The sequence below is a fragment of the Hyla sarda genome, chromosome 4 (genome assembly GCF_029499605.1).
Source record: "Hyla sarda isolate aHylSar1 chromosome 4, aHylSar1.hap1, whole genome shotgun sequence".
Taxonomy (NCBI): Eukaryota; Metazoa; Chordata; class Amphibia; order Anura; family Hylidae; genus Hyla; species Hyla sarda.
The window spans coordinates 185,934,851-185,955,159 of record NC_079192.1 but is presented as its reverse complement, the minus strand read 5'-3'; the positions used below and the strand labels follow the sequence as shown (position 1 = coordinate 185,955,159).

The 20,309-nt window shown below is 41.4% G+C and overlaps 1 protein-coding gene across 1 annotated transcript in view; it reads right to left on the bottom strand.

Annotated features, from left to right (window-relative positions):
• SND1 (staphylococcal nuclease and tudor domain containing 1) overlaps positions 1–20,309 on the bottom strand; it is an 815,381-nt gene that overhangs the window by 19,236 nt on the left and 775,836 nt on the right. The window contains exons 19-20 of the mRNA XM_056573088.1: positions 19,104–19,227; positions 5,338–5,407 (exon numbers count right to left, since the gene is read on the bottom strand). Of these exons, the coding sequence (XP_056429063.1) occupies positions 5,338–5,407; positions 19,104–19,227 (194 nt within the window). The remainder of the gene's footprint in view (positions 1–5,337; positions 5,408–19,103; positions 19,228–20,309) is intronic.

Sequence of the window (20,309 nt, the reverse complement as noted above, 5' to 3'; positions counted from 1 at the left end):
GTACTTATCAGCTGCTGTATACTACAGAGAAAGTTCTTTTATTTTTGAATTTATTTTCTTTCTGACCACAGTGCTCTCTGCTGACATCTCTGTCCATGACATGAACTGTCCAGAGCAGGATAGGTTTGCTATAGGGATAGGCTCCTGCTCTGGACAGTTCCTCACATGGACAGAGGTGTCAGCAGAGAGCACTGTGGACAGACCGAAAAGAAATTCAAAAACAAAAAACTTTCTCTGTAGTATACAGCAGCTGATAAGTACTGGAAGGATTAAGATTTTTTAATAATAGTAATTTACAAGTCTGTTTAACTTTCTGGCACCAGTTGATTTAAAAAAAAAAAATTAATTCCCAGCGGAATACCCCTTTAATATACTTACAAAAAAACAGACTAACACAAAAAAGTGTGTGAATGTTTCTATGTATATTAAGAGGAGAGTCATTTTAACGTGCAAGGTTTGTAATTTCAAAAAAACATAATTGTGTGTGAGGAGTAGGGGGGGGGGGGGGGGGGAGGTAGTATATTTTAGTTTTATTTGTACATGTGAAAAGGATAAAAGCTGTCCTGACACACAGGGGCGGAGTCGTGGCGTCACGATCTTCCGTTCCCGTGGTCGGGAGCCAGAACCTCCAGTGCTGTCGGAAGCAGATACAGGTGGGTGCTGCATGCTATATTGCGTGGGTGCTGAATGCCAGCGGCGGGACCCCCAGGATCAGACATCTTATAGGGGATAACATGTCTAGGGGTGTAGTAACCCTTTAAGGCTAGGATTCCACTTTTTTTTTTCTTGCAGTTTTTGGAAAACTGCCACTGCATTTTTTGAGCCAAAGTCAGAAGTGGATCCATAAGGGAGGAGAAGTCCTTCTGGCTTTGGCTCAAAAACTGCAGTGGCAGTTTTCCAAAAACTGCCTGAAAAAAAAAAACAAGTGGAAACTTAGCCTAACAGAGGTGGCTAAAAATTTATAGAAATTGCATGAACTTTGTGGTAAAAAAATAAATAAAAATAGCAAACAATGTAGAAGGCATCACACATTAAAAGAGCATAACCAGAAGAAGTATTTCAAGTAATTTCAGCTTGTTTAAAAAAAAATTTAATAGGTGATTTATGTGCAGAGCGTCAGTGTCCACTTATCAAAACCTGTCCAGAAGAAAAGTTTGAGTTGCCCATCGCAACCAATCTGATCGCTTCTTTCATTTTTCAGAGGCCTTTTCAAAAATGAAAGAAGCAATCTGATTGGTTGCTATGGGCAACTGGTCAATATTTCCTCTAGACAGGTTTTGATAAATCTCCCCCCCATATCTCCAGAAAACTACCAGACTATAAAAGCACAGAAGGGGTTGGTGGGGAAAAGGAAGAACATGGAATGTAACTGCAAAGAGCAACAACAAAATTCAACAACAGTATAAGTGGTTGGATACCATAACACAGATTTTTACATTAATTAACTCTCCCTGACACTTGCCATCATTGGTAACATTTCGTTTTTTTCTTAGTCACACAGCCTAGATCACTGTTAATAAACTCAGGGGTGCGATATGTCAAACTTCTTGGTATGTGTTTGCTAGGGATGTCTGTGACTTGAGTTACTGAGCATGTGGAGGTCCTACTGTTTCTTCACGAAATCTTTAAGGCAAAGCCTGGCAAAATACCTGCAGACAGAAGCAGCTGTGCTTTAATGTCAAAAGCTTGATGCAAGGGACAATTTGAGGGTGTTTTTGACTACAATATCACTAAGTGCTTTTTTCCCTTGCATCAAGCTTGGACTTTCGACCACAGCCACTTCTGGCTGAAGATGTTTTGGCGGTCTTTGTATACAGAGATGTAATCAAGAAAACCGTAGACCTCAACACACCCATTAACTCTGGTCACAGGCCAACAATCATTCTCCTTTGAAATGCTGTCAGGTCCCTTAGACCACACAAATGAAAGCTAATCAAGCTACATGACTGAGGAGGTGCTACCAGTGATGACAGGGGTGTCAGAAAGAGTTCAACCTGACCATTTAAAAATTGAGATGTTCCGGTTGTTTTGTTCAACCCCTATATAACCAGATGATTGTACAATGCACCAGTCAAAAAGGGAACTGGTACTCTCTGAATAAGCCTTCATAAAATAACTTGCATATTTTTAAAATTCATAGCTAAAAATAAAGTAAACATCATGATGAAAAAAAGTCAGTATCAGTGTAGAAATGATACATTAAATGTTTCTCTGCTACATTAAATACATAAAATGTAATTGCCTACATAATTGTTAGGCTCAAAGACTACTCTGGCTGGTGTTTGAAAAGTTAAATCTCTCAATGCTGGCAATGGTTTTGTTTGCTAACAAACCAGATTTACTCTAATCGGAGGCACAGCCCTACTTTACACTGCGGCAGAGAGAAAAGATTCAATCTGAAGGAAAATATTAAATTGAGGGATTTTTATGAGTCCTCAGGGACCATGCAGGAAATTTATTTATGTAATATATATTACACAGAGACCTGCAAGATTTAGATCTCCTTCCAAGCTTGGAAAGAGTCAGCTTCCTAATCCCTTCAGCAGGTTAATGCTTTTGAATACATTATTATCCACTATTCAGGTGAGGTCACTGGCAGTTAATGCTGGGTCAGGAACACATTCATGAAAAATGGCTTCAATGCATTGATGTTTACAAGTGTCACAATAAAAAAATGTAATATCACAACCTCTGATTAAAGCTTTACAAAGGCAGTGATTATGTTTAAGGGAAAGGTCTAACGTGCAGAAGTAGCTACAGAAGAGGACTTTAAGAGGAATAGTTGGAAGCTTCTGACAGATGGGTCGGCTTATAGCAATCCTATATTACAAATGAGACCAGTTTACAAAGTTCATGAGTTAACAGAAGATTCTTCTTTCCTATTTGAAATCCAATGTATTGTAAAAAATCTAAATTACTTTTTCTTGGTTGTTCCACCCATTCTATGTATTTACCCAATACACTGTAGCAGTTAAAGGGGCTGGTGTGAATTTTTTTTTCCTTAATTTTTTTTAATCCCTTAAAGGAGTACTCCACTGGAAACCTTTTTTTTTTTTTAAATCAACTGATGACAGAAAGTTAACCAGATTTGCAAATTACTTCTATTAAAAAAATCTTAATCCTTCCAGTACTTATCTGCTGCTATATGCTCCACAGGAAGTGCTTTTCTTTTTGAACTTCCTTTCTGTCTGACCACAGTGCTCTCTGCTGACACCTCTGTCCATGTCAGGAACTGTCCAGCAAAAGAAGAGAGGGCGCTCCGTAGCGCATTACCACTTTATGATACACGGGTGAACTAGGATATGGATAATGCTCTCCCAGGAGGTTACACTGGCCAAGTGTAACAATGGAAAGTAGCGTGTAGTAGTGTATGCCGGCAGCCGATCCACCTGAGAAAATCTGCACAAAACCAAGGAGCCTCCAAGGGAGCGGCGGTTGTCAAAAGGCGCTGGACATACTCGTAGGGTAGAAACGCTTTAATCACCCATCATGCAACGCATTTCACAGATTATCTGCTTCATCAGGCATCTGCTTGATGAAGCAGATAATCTGTGAAATGCGTTGCATGATGGGTGATTAAAGTGTTTCTACCCTACGAGTATGTCCAGCGCCTTTTGACATCCGCCGCTCCCTTGGAGGCTCCTTGGTTTTGTGCAGGAACTGTCCAGAGCAGGAGAGGTTTGCTATGGGGATTTGCTCCTACTCTGGACAGTTCCTAAAATGGACAGAGGTGTCAGCAGAGAGCACTGTGGTCAGACAGAAAGGAAATTCAAGCAAGGAGCATACAGAAGTACTAGACGGATTAAGATTTTTTTTTAAATAGAAGTAATTTACAAATCTGTTTAACTTTCTGGCACCAGTTGATTTAAACATTTTTTTCCAATGGAGCACCCCTTTAAGGACATTGGACATAAATGCACTGGTACTTCAAGCACCAGGATGTTCATTTACACCCAGCACAGTAGCTACGCTCTCTTCATGAAGCTGGAGACTCGTTGGTAACGAAAGAATTCAGCGATCGCCGTTAACCTTTCAGATGCCATAATCAATTCTGATCACAGCATCTGTGGTGGCTTTTTATGACTCTTGCTAAAACTTCTCACATTCAATTTCTGTACAGCAAAAGCAAGAATCTAGTCACATGTAGGATTCCTAACCAATTAATGCAGGCGTTCTCTCTAGTTAAGTTGTGCCTTGGCCTAGTCCAGAGCACATGTTAATTCCTCAGCTTCAGTCACACTTTACCTTCCTGAGGAGACAAAGTCCAGTGAGCCTAGGTGTAGCTAATGTCAGGCATACCTGCAACAAATAGGACTAGCGACAATGTTGTCTGTCTTCAATCAAGCTTAATCTTGTGCCTAGCCCCAATTCCTGCTGAAAAGATTTTTCAGCTCTTCAGCATTTTTCTTTAAGGGGTTCACAAGGTTAGCACTGCACAAGGACCTTGTAGTCTTTACACTGGATCTTGTTTTGTTTTAGGCCGGACCAGTGCCCACCTGTTAAAGGGGTTATCCAGCAATAGTAAAATAGAGCTAATTTCTATTTTTTTTTTAAAACAGCACCACATCGGTCATTCCATTCATTTCCATGAAACTAAGCTGCAATACCACACACAACCTGGGGACAGGTGTGGTGCTGCGGTTTGCAGACATTAACTCTGGTTTTTCTAATCCTGGATTACCCTTTTAAGTCAGGGGAACTTCACCTGGATACTCTTTTCAGAGTGTCGTGTCACAGTTTGCCACGGAAGTGAGTGGAGTTTTTCAATTTCTTTTGTCATATTTATCTGAACATAAGTTCACTTGCAAAAGCACAAAAGTCTGTGAAAGTTGCATTACCTTAAAGGGACAGTGATTAGATTCTGTCTCTCCTGACTAAAGTTGTATTTTAAGGCTGTACTTTTCGCTAGAGTATTAAAATGCATAAGGAAGTTAAGTAAAGATACAGTTTACCAAAACCTGTGTGTAAAGGGAGCGCTTCATATGAGAAAAATAAAATGTGGAGTTCACAGAGGAACATGGAAGGTTAACACCACTTGAGACAAAACAGGGACTGCTAACCTCATCATCACCCACTATCATACCAGTAGCTACCACAATAATCCACGGAGAGCCTGGCTTACAGGCTTGTTGGCTTACAACATGGATATGTAAGTGAAAAGAAAAAAAATTACAGAATTCTAAGTCTTGCTTTTAAACTATTAATGTAATGTAGAAGTTTTCAGAAGTGAAAGTCTATAATTTTACAGTTTTAAGTTTAATCTTTTTCAGACTGACTTTCTATAACTTATATTCAACTCATCTGTTATTGACACACATTTGACAAGAGGATACTCACATTTCCATAATCAATGTAAAACACGTGAACCTTGGAGGGTGACTCAACCTTCTCCACACGAGCTCGGTACCTAAAAGGAAAAACAAAAGGAGAAAAAAAAACTTAAGTGGGCTATTATTTCAAATGCTGGCAGTAATTGGGTTAGAGATTTGAAGCCAAAGTCTGCATCAATAGTGGCATACACATAAGTTAGTGGATTAGTGGTAAATTGCTATAGAGACTAAACTGGTGTCCTAGCATCCCTCCCATCAATTTAGAAAATGTTGTAGGCTGTTATCTGCATGGTCTACGAATTACTTGACTTCCTGTCTAGTTAAAAAGATTGTATCGGCTCATACAAATAAAAATGCTTTACTTTTGGGGCATATAAGCATAACAGCAGAAAACTGACAAACATACAAGATCATTGGGCCCACCGAGTTCAGGGGATGCAACATATTATACTAAAGACTACGTAAGTAAATGGTTATACTGCAGGGCTCATATGCACAGCCTTTACAAAGACTCTTTCCAGTCCATATTAGCATACCTTTCTGTCAGTGTGCAAACATATACACTGAATATAGAACACTTCAGTAGTGCGAGTATATAAAATGGGTTTCCTAAGGCTATTAGAGAGATAACAGGAAAGGGACTATGTAGAATTCACAGTTTAAGAATTAACCTGTTAGACAAATGTTTGAGTCCTTGTCATTTGAAAAAAACTTGTCATGTGGGGGGGTCTTAGTATTTAGACCCCACTGATATAAAAAAAAAAAAAAAAAAGTTTAAAGTGGGGAACCACCATCTAACATTAAAAAAAAATGTGGATCTAGATATAGTAAAATAATCACAGGAAGATCATTATGCAGCTTAAAAGATAAAAACAAGGGGAATTAGGAAGGAACAAGCAAGGTATGTGATGCATGTGTACTAAGAGGAAAGAAATCAGATTAGTAATTTCCTAAATCTTCCTCTCTTGCTTGGGATATGTATTCAAAAATCCTACATTTATATGCTCCTCGAAATTCCCCCCCCCCCCCAAATCTTTAGAGATAAAGTAGAGTTTGGCACACGTACATGGCGTGCAACATGTCCTAGAGGTATAATACTGTGCAGCTAATTAATAGATTGATGTATGCTGTTTAAAGCCAATATACTGAACAACAGCTATAATTAGAGAACAGATATGTCTGGGAATTTGATGTTCCCTTTTAAAAGATATTTAAATCTGAGAGGGAAAAACTAAACTCTAAAGCAACACGCGTGTCCCCACTTATCATGCTGTCTGCTTGTGCCTAATGAAAGTAAGAAAAGGCTCATCGAGAAAACCAGCTTTATCTATTCTACTAAACAGGGATATGAGCACTCTGGAATTGAATGGGTTACAAAACAAAATAAAATATTTGCAAATTTATTTCAAGAAACCTTGTAAGTATACTTTTGTGTGTAGAAAAAAAGGTTTACAAGGAGAATAAGGCCGCTGTCCGTGAAAAGAAGGCATCAGTGAGGTTTACTGGTCATTACGTATAAAAAAAAAAAAACTGTACACTCAAGAAAAACAAATCAGGTTCACATGTAGAATTTAAGCCAAAATCAGGAGAGGAATAGCTCTTCTGTCGTAATCTATTTAAACAATAACCTCTGTTGAGCTGTGGTACTGAAGTAGGCATGCTGTCACACATCTGGCTCTCCTGCCCCAAAATCAAACCCTTCTGGCAAGAGGTCCTATTGACTATTAAACTTATTGCAAAAACGAAAACACCGCTTTCAGAACTGCTCATATTGCTTTGGGCACCAAATCCCTAATTTTGCCCCCCCAAATTAATCTAGCCACTTCATTATTGACAGCTGCCAAGCTCCTAATCCTGGTTAATTGGCGCTAAATAACACCCCATCCAAAACTCCACTCCTGGATCAGCTAAATGGACTACAAAGAATGGAAGTGTTCGCAAGTTGGGAGTGGAGGAAGCATGCTATTTTTCAAAAGGTTTGGGCCCTATGGAAATACAGCTAGTACTCCAGTAAGGGGAAAAGGCCCCTGCTGCACCCCCCTGCAGTCGCCGCAGAACAGATGCCGCTGTTTACACAGCAGCCTCCTGCTTCAATGACTGGTCCAGGACACATTAAACTATAAGCGTGTCTTACAGATGTGCCTATAATTCAATGCGGTGCTCTGGCTCAGATGATTGACAGAGCAAAGAGCCATTGGCTCCTCGCCCTGTCAATCACTCTTGTGGGCCGCCCACAATATGCAGGTGCCGACAAGAGGCCCGGGCATCCATCCTCTGCGCTCTGGCACATGAATGACGTCATTATCATGTGTCTGAGCACAGACTGGAGAAGACGACAGAAGAGAAGAGGCCATGGACCGCGCGGGAGCCAGGTAAATATGTAAATATTTTTTCTATTGTTACCTAAGGGGGCTACTGATTTATACCTATTAGGGCTACTAATTACTACTTAAGTTGGCTATTGATAACTACCTAAAGGGGCTGCTGATTACAAACTAAGGGGAGTACTGATTCCTACCTATTGGGGGCTACTGACAACTACCTAAGGGGGCGGGCTGCTGATAACCACCTAAGTGGAGTACTGATTCCTGCCAGAGTAGAGTACTGATTCCTGCCTAAGTAGAGTACTGATTCCTGCCTAAGTAGAGTACTGATTCCTACCTAAGTGGAGTACTGATTCATACCTAAGTGGAGTACTGCCACTAATACTTAAACGGGCTGCTGGCTGTTACTATCTAAGGGGGCGCTGAAGGCTATTACTACCTAAGAGGGCTATTGATTACTACCTATGGGGTCTATTAATTACTACCTTAGGGGGCTGATGGCTGTTACTAACTAAGGTGGCTACTGATTACTACCTAAGGGGGCTACTGCAGGAGGCTGCTGGCTATTACTACCTAAGGGGGTGCTGCTGGCTATTACTACCTAATGGGGCTGCTTCTATTACTACCTAAAAGGGCTGCCACTACTAGCTAAAGGGGACTGTGGCTAACACCTACCTAAAAGGGGGCTGCTACTACTACATAAAGGGGGGGGGGGCTACAACGATATACAGGGGGACCAGCCTACAGGGAGTAACCCCTACTTATAGGGGGCTGCTACTGCATACAGGGAGCAACAGGGAGTGGTTGGGTGGTGGGGGCCCAGGCCTTGAACTGTGTAAGGGGCCCCAAAATTTCTGATGGCTGCCCTGTAGACGTTAGGCTGCATTCACATCTTGTTTTTGCAATACGGTTCCAGTGTCTGGTTTCAGTGTCAAAACTGTATTGAACTGTATTGTGTATGTTTTGCACCATTTACAGTTTTATCCGTTTTTTTTCCCCCGTACCCAAAACCGTAGTCTACTACACTTTTATGTCTGGGTGAAAAACCCGATAATACCCGTATACGTTTTAAAAAACGAATGGTGGTCAATGGGAACAGTACAGAACCGTATGTGCATACGGTTCCATCCAGTTTGCACAAAACGGTTATGCAGTAGGGATCGACCGATAGATTTTTTTAGGGCCGATACCGATAATCTGCAGATCATTGATTTAAAGAGGGCGCTTTAAATCAATGAACTGTAGCGGCTTTTGCGGTGCCAGAAACCACCGGCACCACTTGCTTCTCTCCCCCTGCCTGTATAAAGCCCCCCGACTTATAATACCCCCTGTCCTGTGCCCCTCACAAATATTGCCCCCTGTCCAGTGCCCCTCACATATAATGCCCCATGTCCTGCCCCCTCAGGGGGCATTATATGTGAGGGTACAGGACAGAGGGTATTATAAGTCAGGGGGGCATTATATGGGCACATGACAGGGGGGGCTGTCATGTGCCCCCACATATAATCCCCCCTGTCCTGTGTTCCTCACATATAATACCCACCTGATATGTGCCCTTCACTTATATTTGCCCCCCTGACTTATAATTTGCACGTCCATCCATACAGCGCCCGAGCAGTGCTCACCTTTCTCACACGCTGCTACGTTCTTGTACTGTAAGTGACAGCTGCAGGGACGTGATCTCCGGGCACCGGCGCGATGATGTGATGTCATCATGCCAGCCTGCCGTGGATGGCGTCCCCGCGGCTCTCACTCCCACTGCAAGAATGAAGCAGCGTGAGAAAGGTGAGGGAGCTGTCAGGCAATTGCTCCGCATGGCAAAACAAGGCGTGGCAAGAATCGCGGGACTTCAGTCCCGGCCTGAAGTTCAGGGACGGGACTGAAGTCCCGTGATTCGCACGCACGCCTTGTTTTGCGCATTATCGGCAGGTTAGAAGCAGATACTGGAAAAAAACGTGAATATCGGCCGATAATATCGGCCGTGCCGTTAATCGGTCGATCCCTATTATGCAGTTTGCACATGCGCAGTGCACGCCGAAAGTTCTTACCACAAATAGAACAAGAAGAACTTTGAGGACAAACATAAAACCGTATCCATTTTTTTTTTTCAAAAACATTAAACCGTATGCAACCGGACATCCGTTTTCAAACCTTATACGGTTTAAAACCGTACAGAAGTATATACGGTTGTAGACGGTTCGGTCCGTTTTTTTATTTATTTATTTTTTAATACAAAAAACCTTATACGGGAACCGTATTGCAAAAACTAGATGTGAATGCAGCCTTAGATAGTTTACACCTATCCACCCCTTAGGATTCATCATTGCATTTAAAAAAGTTACTAGCCTTAATCACCTTCCCCTACACCTCCCTCTAATGCGTTTGTTAAATTATATCTGCCTTTAGCTGCAATATTACTGAACATCTTTATCGGCCTGATCTGTAAATAGTTGGTTAATTCCCTACTGTACTGCAATCACCCATATACTTCTCCCACTCCATATTCCCCCTTTTGCTATCTACAAGTGCTGGACTTCAGGTCTCTTGACCCTTCTGGTGTTACAGCCTTCTAAGAGGTACCTGAATCGTCCTGTGACCTAGACCTGCGTGCCGCCTTACTGAGCTTATGCCCCTCCTACATGTATTTCTTGTACTTTACAACATACGTACTTGCTTTTCTATGTTGTTATTCTTAAAAAAACTAAATACAATAAAAATGAGATTTGAAGAAAAAAAAAAATCAGGAGAAGAATGGCTACAGAGAAAAACTAATGTAAATTTTAGCATCCTTTCTGTCTTTCAGAACCACTCCTGGACACTGTTGGGGAGATCAAAACCTATGCAGGGAAAGAGTGGAGTAGTTGCTCAGATTGCTGCTTTCATTTTTCAGAGATCTTTTAAAAAATTAAAGACGTTAACTGATGTGGGTGTTATGGGCAGCTGGTCAACTTTTCCTCTATTCCATCTCTCCATATAACTTTAGTTATTCCTGATTCTGTTTCACCAAGGGATAAGGGCTCATTCCCACTATGGAATAGTCATCGGCAAAACAAGCCAGAACTAGAACCACTCAGAGATGAACTGTCTTCGTAAACTGCAATGCAATTTCAGAGCGGATTCCACCAGAAGAATATACATTTTTTTCAAGTCTGGGGTCTGGAATTTACGCTGCAAAAATTCGGTAGTGTGAATGGTGCTGCAGAATCCTTTTGAGAACAATGGGGGAGATTTATCAAACCATGGGCAAAGAAAAACTTGCCCAGTTGCCCATAGAAACCAATCCCATTACTTCTTTAATTTTGCCTTGTTAAAAATTAAATAAGCAAGCAAATTGGTTGCTATGGGCAACTTTTACTCTTGACAGGTTTTGATAAATCTCCCCCAATAGGAGGATGCTGCACCATATTGTTAACGGGCCCGAAGAGTTCAGAGGTATCTTGCAGGTACTTACCTACCTCCTATAAAATCCAGCATGCATGTCTTTATGGCCACAATTGGAATATAAATATATAATATTCACACACATACAATGGCCTAAGGTTACAATCAATAATAAAGTGAAAATATATCAGCACTCCGGAGCAGGAAATTCTTAAAAACACCGCTTTATTCACCATTTCTTAAAAGTCCATATAGGAAGGGAGACTATAACACAACAGACCATTGAAATGATGAATAAAATTGTGTTTTTAAGAATTTCCTGCTCCGGAGTGCTGAGATATTTTCACTTTATTATTGGATATTCCTATTGTTGAGCATACGGCTACTACGACCTTGTGCACCTGGCTGGGAAGGACTGTGAATTATAAAGTGGAGGGGTGAGCTGAAACATTTTTCTTTTTTCTTGCTCAGGTTACAATATTTTCAACATACAAATGGTCTTTTCTTGACCACAAAACAAAACTATACTCAATATACAATAGTACGGACAGTCCAGACCATAGTCTCAACATGCTGCAATTTTGATAAAACTGCCACCGAGCACAAAACTACAGAAAAAAGTCAAAGATGAGTGAAAAAACACCAAAGGAAAAATGGCGGTTAAGTGTCTGATTGGGGGGGGGTGTTGAGAGGGGGTGTTTCAACCTCTAGGACCGTCCGACCACACCCCCCCCTACCTCACACCTGTGTTCTCCAGAGTGGGGCTCGGGCTCATTCTCCCTGCTGTATGGTGTCATCACGTGCTCTGTGCATTCACTATTGGAGCACTAGAGATACACAAGTCCTATACTCTGGTATCTCCATGCAGCAGGGAGATTTGGGGCTCCATTGTGGAAATCGTGGGGGATCCTAGAAGTCAGATGCCTTGTGGTCAGATCCCCTGTGGATAGGGGATAAGGTAATTAATGCTGGAATACCCCTTTAAACCCTTATAACCTAATCACATAGCGGAGCCAACATAATCAATTTAGGTTCTAATTGTATAAACAAAGAATCGCAGCAAAAAATCATGGGGACCACCGCCTATCAAGTCTACAAAATTGGAGATATGGGGGGGGGGGGGGGTGATTTATCAAAACCTGTGGAGAGGAAAACTTGCCCAGTTGCCCATAGCAACCAATCAGCTTGCTTCTTTCATTTTTAGGAAGGCCTGAGAAAAATGAATGAAGCAATCTGATTGGTTGCTATGGGCAACTGGACAACTTTTCCTCTGCACGGGTTTAGATAAATCTCCCCCATTGTGCTTAGTTGTAGGAACTGCAGACTTTAAAAGAATTGTCTGCTTCAATTATTCGGAAAGCGCAGACCTATGGAGAACTAAAACCACTAGCTATTAATGAGCTGCTACGTATTGTATTTACACTTTGGACTAGATATCCTGACAATGCAAGCAAGTAGCATCTGTATGTCTTAAGGGATCAGCTACAGTGCATCTCCCCCATCCATCTCCCGCACTGCTAAGCTAGAATGTGTGCAGGGATTTAAGAAAGCCTCCACATTATTAATGACTCATATCCTCACAAGGACCGCACAGGACTGCAGACACCGGGTTATGTAGTGGAGAGTTTTGCACTCTATCACTAGATCTATTGTAATCTGTAACCTACTTACAGTACAATCACTAGATTACAAACCCATAGCATTTTTTTTCTTTTAACATGCAGGGGTAAGTATTGCAATGGCAACATTACTACACTATAAAGCAATGCAGTGAAGGTACTTTATGTTGGTTGGACATGTTCTGTGCTTCGTGGTGAATGGAGATTATCTTTACTCAAAGCACAGGATGAACCTGAAAAGGAAGCTTGTTCAATTTTCGTACATATAAAACATATTTGGTGTTAAGCGAACGTGTCAGGTGATTTATGCTGCCCTATCTGAGAGCTGAGGGAGAGAAGCAGAGTTGTGGTAAATACACAATAAGGACAAAATAACTGGGGCACCTAAAGCAGTATTTAGAACATTCTATTCCAAATCCATAGGCATTAATATTAAGTTGCTTACCACAAGGATGAAAGTATACAATTGTAAAATTACTTAGCATGCTGACAAGTGAATCTGTCACTTGATCTACAGTAGTTAACCCAGCAACACAGTGTAATAGGGGTTAACCACCACGTGCAAGTCATAATTTTGTGCTTTGATTTAGTGGCTTTATTCCAATAAAAAAGACATGGACTGGGGTGCGCTTTGTCCAAAGGCCGCAATGCCTCCCTCCTTAGACCAAATTGATACACAGGGCTCGTCTGGTAACAGCGGCCAGGGCAGTAGTCATTTTGGTCCAGCCAATACCACAGTAAGGCCCTCTGCCAACCCCTACCCTTTTTTTATTCTAAATTTACCTCCAACCCTGTCACTGGCTTATACCATGTAGATTCTGGTCAGGCAGCAAAGATCTTTACACACAACACAACGGCAGTGACTTCTCTACACCAAGACCTGCTCTGTATCTGCAGAATGCTGGAGGCTAAGGACATTTGGTGATGTCACAATCATATGACCTATACATGTGAGGGCGGAGCTTAACAGAAGATCTATGATTTTGGCTGAAGGACCTGTAGCGTGGAGCAGCTGGGAGAAAAACTGTATGGGAGGGAGCCTGGTGAGTTGTTCTTGTATAATACTCCCAGGGCTGCAGTCACTACTCTGTTGTGTAGAGTCACTGTATACAGTATATACCCATGCACAGGTTAATTAATGTAATTGTACACAGTGACCCCACCAGCAGAACAGTGAGTGTAGCTCTGGTGTATATCATGTTACTCTTAAATTACATGCTATATTAAATAGAGGATGTAACTCTGCATCAGAATTAAAATCTGGTATACTACAGAGCTGCACTCACTATTCTGCTGGTGGGGTCACTGTGTAGAAACATGACATTACTTATCCTGTACTGATCCTGAGATATATCCTTATACAGTGAAATCTCCATTAGCGCACACCTCCCAATAGCAGACAGTTTTTAATTCTCGGGCAGAGTCCCATAATACTTAATGTATTTGCACCTTCCGAATAGGGGACATTCCTAATAGTGGACGCGGACACACCCAATAGGGGACAACACACTCCCAATAGGGGACAACACACTCCCAATAGGGGACAACACACACCCAATAGGGGACAACACACACCCAATAGGGGACAACACACACCCAATAGGGGACAACACACACCCAATAGGGGACAACACACACCCAATAGGGGACAACACACACCCAATAGGGGACAACACACACCCAATAGGGGACAACCAGGATTATGTGCCAGCCCTAACGTGTACACAGGGTCACCATCACGGGGTACAGCCAATAACCCAGTAAGGGGCCCAGGCCCCCTGCAGCAGTCCCAGCAAAGAAGCTGAAGACCTCAGTGGTCTCCTGCTTCTATACATCTGTCAGCCACATCATTCACTCCCTCCTTCCCTGATCCCCCATGCCACTTTATTCCCCCTGTGTCAAATCATCCCCCCCACTTTTTACCCCCCTGTGCCACATAATTTCCTCTTGTTCCCCCCCCCCCCCCCTGTGCTGATTAATTCTCCCTTTATCACTTCATAAAGAGGGGGAGGATATATTACAGAGGGTAATAATGGGGGAATGAAATGGTACAGGTGGGATCAAGGGGAAATGATGTGGCACAGGGGGTAAGGGGGGATAATTTGGCACAAAGCATAAGGTGGCACAGGCTATAAAGGGTAGATGAAATGATGGGGGGGGAGTATGGGGTGATTAAACGTCACTGGGAGATTGTACTGTAATATTGCTTTTTATCATGTTTTATAGGTAATTACACTCTGGAGTGAGAACACACAGTATTCAGACATTTAGAAGGGATTTTGAGCCTTTTTTCCCCAATAGGGGACATCTCCCAATAGTCGACACTTATTCCCCCTGAGTGTCCGCTATTGGGAGATTCTACTGTTCTCCAGAACTGTGCTCCTTATTCTGCTAGTGGGGTCACTTTTGAAAAGGCCTGAGAAAAGTGAAAGAAGGGATCTGATTGGTTGCTATGGGCAACTCAGCAACTTCTCCTCTGCACAGGTTTTGATAAATCTGCCCCACTGTGTACATACATTACATTACTTATCCCGTACTGATCTAATGTTATATACTGTACACCAGAGCTGTATGGGTAAATAAAATTTGGGGCCCAGGGCTTGAGCAGTGTAAGGGGCCCCAAAATGTCTGATGGCAGCCCTGACAGCAGCCCTGTGTATATTGCCTGTGCATATACAGTAAATGTTTACTGCGTGCGCGCACACAGTAAATCAGAACCCGTCAGGCTACCTACAATTTCTTTTCAATAGCTGGATGCAGAGAGCTCGCTCCATGCCTTTAATGATCGGTGTTGTCTGAGCATGTGCGGGCAATTTTACACAGGGTGGCCACTGGCAGGCAAGCCCTGTGTGTCAATCAACAATCAGAGCGGGCCTGATGTTAGAAGAGAAGCACGTTGCGGCCCTGGAGCATAGCAGACCTGGGGCCATGCTTTTCTGACACTCAGACACTGTATGAAATTTGAGGGCTTGTTTTTGAGCCACCATGGACTTTGTGGTGAAATGATTTATTACAAACTCCATTTGACATCTTGGGGGTTTCCATTTCTACGCAGTGCACTTTTCGGTAAAAAATACATTATCTTTATTCAATAGGTCCATACAATTACAATGATACCCAATTTATTAAGGTTTTATTTTGTTTTACTACTTTAAACCATTTGCGACAAAATTGAAGAAAAAACGCTGTTTTGTCACTTTGTACATTTTACGGTAAATTTTTTTAAAAATGATTCTGTAGGTCCAAATTATTAAAATGATGCCCTAATTATATAGGTTTGATTTTGCATTACTTCTGGAAAAAATCATAACTACATGCAGGAAAATGTATATGTTTAAAATTGTCATCTTTTGACTCCTATAACTTATTTTTCCACGTATTTATTTATTTTACTCAGTAGCTTATCCTGATCATGTACATATAACTTATGTGTCTGTATTTCTTTTAAAATCAGCTTATATCCGATGACACTGAATTTCCATCTTCTCTCGGGCAGGGGGCGTGTCCCTCTTGCCCCCACTGTACATAACTAAACTTCCTCCCTCACTGTCACTGAGCTGTCAGCAAATCACCACTGTGCACTGAATCATCATCCTTCTTTTACTCGAGCTGCATAGCAGGTGTGAGGGGGTGTGGCTTCCTCTCAGCAAATCACAGCAGCTCACTAACTGCCTGCTCTGCTCTCCTCTGTGTGTGTTCAGAGAACCTCCCACAGGGAGCGCACACTGGCTTGTAAAATCCCCGCTTTCACTTCTTGTATTCCGACAGACACTGCTGTTGCCCCAGTCGGAAAGACCATAGTAACAGGTGTGAGACATTTCATAAGGACCTCTAGTGGCCACTTTTATAGGAGCAGTTTTCTAAGGGAAACTGTGGGGAAAAAATTATGAAATATTATTAGAGATATACTTATTTTCTATGGCTCTATTGTTTTTAAATATATAGTTTTGGCGATAGAGGCCATTTAATGTGTTAACCACTGTAGATCAAGTGACAGATGCACCAATATTTCCCTTCGCTGGAACCAATAAGCCCAGGCCAAACTTTGTGCCAACTGTACATTTTAGTGGAGAAGGATAATGCTAATGCTGTTTTTCAATGTCGTCAGGAAGGTTACGTTTTCTTGGTATTCACCTAACTCAGACTCATCCATTAGACTGCCACATAGAGAAGCCTGATTTCTCCCTCCACAGAACACAACCGCACTGCTCCTGAGCCCAGTGGTGGTGTGCTTTACACCACTACACCAGATGCCTCATATTGTGCTTGGTGATGTAAGTTTTGAATACAGCTGCACGATCATGGAAAGCCATGCCATGAAATGTTCAGTGCACAGTTTTTGGACCTTTTAATATCAGATAAAGTTTGGACCTCTGCAGGTATTAAGTGACTTAAGCACTATACTCTTCAGCAGTCGGCAAGCCTGCTCTGTAACATTAGGTAGTCTGTTACATCCCGCCTGAGGTGCTGTGGTTCCTATATACTTTAACTTTTCAATTATACAACTCACAGTTGATTGTGTGTCTAGGAGTAAAAAATATATGATGAACTGACTGGTGGCAGCAATAGTTTCCTATTGCAGTACCATGTTTGAATTCAATGACCTCTTCTAAATAGTCCGTTCTTTCACAAGTGTGTGTAAAGACAGACTGCATCGGTAGGGCTTGATTTAATAACCCCTGCAGCAATGGGACTGAATTAAACTTCTGATTTCAATGACCAAAAGGTGTATCCCAATACTTTTGTCCATATAGTGTATGCTTATATGATTTTCAGAATTTGAGCAAGTTGTTATAGGACTCCTAGGACAGACAGTGAGTCCTGTTCATGCTGCCTACATACGGGATTTTAGCTGTCAATCATTAATAAATTAATAGTGTGACAGTATCTTGTTCAGGGCCTCCAATGACTAATTTAAGTACAGTTTCTCCTAATGCAAAGCTGCTACATAACTGAACACTTGATGCTATCAACCACACAAAATCCAAGCAAATCCAAGATTGATGACATCTTATCTTGGTGCACATGTTATAGGACTAGACTCATAGGGGGACATTTATCATTGTTTGCTTTGGTAAGCGAGTTCTGTAGGCATTTTTTTTTGCTTTGGGTTTGCTAATGTGTGACATATTTATCATATGCAAACTTGGCTCACATAAGCAAAAACCAATAAAATCCCTTTGGAATACCATTTTCTTAGCACACATAAGCAAAGAAAAATGTGTGTTTATTGCATTTTTTTACCACTTTTTTCCCCCTACACGTACTAACCCATTTTTTTTCCTTTTCATTTCAGATCTGTCTATCCTGTGGGCTACTTCAGATTTGGTGGACTACGATGACCGGCGGTTTTTTGTTTAATATTAACAAAATTTTGTAACGAGGGCTTGTGGGGGAGTGTTTTTTTTTATTTATAATTTTTTTTAATGTATTTTTTTAATTTACTATACAGGCTTAGTAGTGGAAGCAGTCTTATAGACTGAGTCTATTACTAAGCCGGGGCTTAGCGTTTGCCCCAAAAACAGCTAACGCTAACCCCTGATTATTACCACGGTACCCACTGCCAAAGGGGTGTCGGGAAGAGCCGCCACCAACAGGGACGGAGCGTCAAAAATGGCGCTCCTAGGCGGTAACAGGCTGGCATTATTTAGGCTGGGGAGGGCCAGTAACAATGGTCCTCGTCCACCATGGCAATGTTACGCTGTTGCTGTTTGGTTGGTATCTGGCTGAGAATAAAAATACAGGGAACCCTTTGTGTTTTTCTTTTATTATTTAATTATTTAAGGGGGAAAAAATGCATAGGGTTTACCATATTTTCATTCTCAGTCAAATACCAACCAAGCAGCAACAGCCTGACGTTACCTGGGTGGGCGAGGACCATTGTTACTGCCCCCAGACTAAAAAATGCCAGCCTGTTGCCACCTAGGCCCAGGAGCTCCATATTTGACGCTCCGGGCCTGTTTGTAGCGGCTCTTCCTGACACCCCTGTGGTGGTGGGTACCGGGGTAATAATTGGGGGTTAGCACTAGCTGTTTTTGGTGCTAACGCTAAGCCCTGGCTTAGTAATGGATTCGGTCTATAAGACAGCTTCCACTGCCTGTAAAGTAAATTAAAAAAAAATCATGTTTAAAAAACTTTCCAAAATACACTCCCTCAAGCCCTCGTTAACCATTTTATTGAGAAAACCTTTAAAGATGAACAAAATAAGATTTTTTTTGTGTGGTATTTATGCTATTTTCTTGTGTGTAGCAGAACAGTGGAATTACTGGGTAAGCAACAGGATACACATGTGTCTGAAATGTATCTTAAAACTCATATATATATACACACATTATATATATATATATATATATATATATATATATATATATATATATATATAGCACTACCAACATACAAAGCAATGTTTACGGAAATATGCTAACATCAAATGGATAGCTATGACTCACCATTCTCCATCCACAAATTTAGCAATGCAGTAATCTCCCCGGCGTGGTGAGAGTGACCCTTCCAATGGGGGATTGCTAGCAATTTCACTCCTCATGCCCTCCATGAGTTTCTCCAGCTGTGTACCTGCAAAATGAACCAAAAACTATTACAGACTCTTCAAATTTTTTTATCAGGTATTCAAATCATACAGTAAATACATGCAGAGATGTTAAAAGCAGATCATATCTATTAAATAACAAGCATAACAAACAGCGTTGGTGAAGTCCGAGTTACTTTATATAGTTACATAGTTACTATGGTTGAAAAAAGACATACGTCCATCAAAATCCTCTCTTCTTAAAAACAACCTATGGCCAACCCCCCATAAAAATTAGATTCCTTTATCATTATTTGGCTTCTGGTGCCTTGATCATACACCTTTTTACAGTTTCTTGATTTTTTGATGCATTTTAGTTCCCAAGATGTGGGTTTATAATTTGACAATTCAGGGAATCAGTCAGATGGCCGTGAACCTAAGTTTAATATTGGAAGTGAACATTATGTGAAAGGTGGGATCATACAGTCAGGGGTGTGTATTTAGCATACATGCACCTCAATGTACAACATTCACATCCCCTGACTGTATAATCCCGCATATCTCCTGATTTACACCCCCAATAATGTCCCCCATCCTCATCTCTCAGGAAAGGGGGGGCGCATATGAATTAAACTGTAGAAAGGTGTTCGAATAAGGCACCTTGAACTATTTAATGATAATGTTCTCATTTTTGGGGTTGGCCACAGGCCCCTTTAATAGATTCTCCTACATAATGTGAATTTGGTGATGCTTTACTAGTTTAAGCCATTATCTAATAAGCAGTGGCAGAATTTTCTCAAATTGTATGTATTGTGTCCTTGTGTTACCCTGATGCCAAGCATTCTTCACTGGCCTCCACCTGTCGAGTATTTCTCCACCGATGGCTAATTAAAGCTGGGTATTGACTGCTGGCCCTGACACAAGCTGCTGTGTTTATCATACAGACTGTGGGTGTGCAGCTTAATGTGAATTCCAACAGCAGCATGTAGGGTCAGCATCACAGACCGAGTTCATGTGCTTAAGATGGGAAATTGTCAAGCAATATTAACTTGTTTCCTTCAGGTCTCTGCACCTTTCTTTTTGGCCTCTGCTGTTTTTAAATCAGAAAATTTTATTAAACATTTTTTAT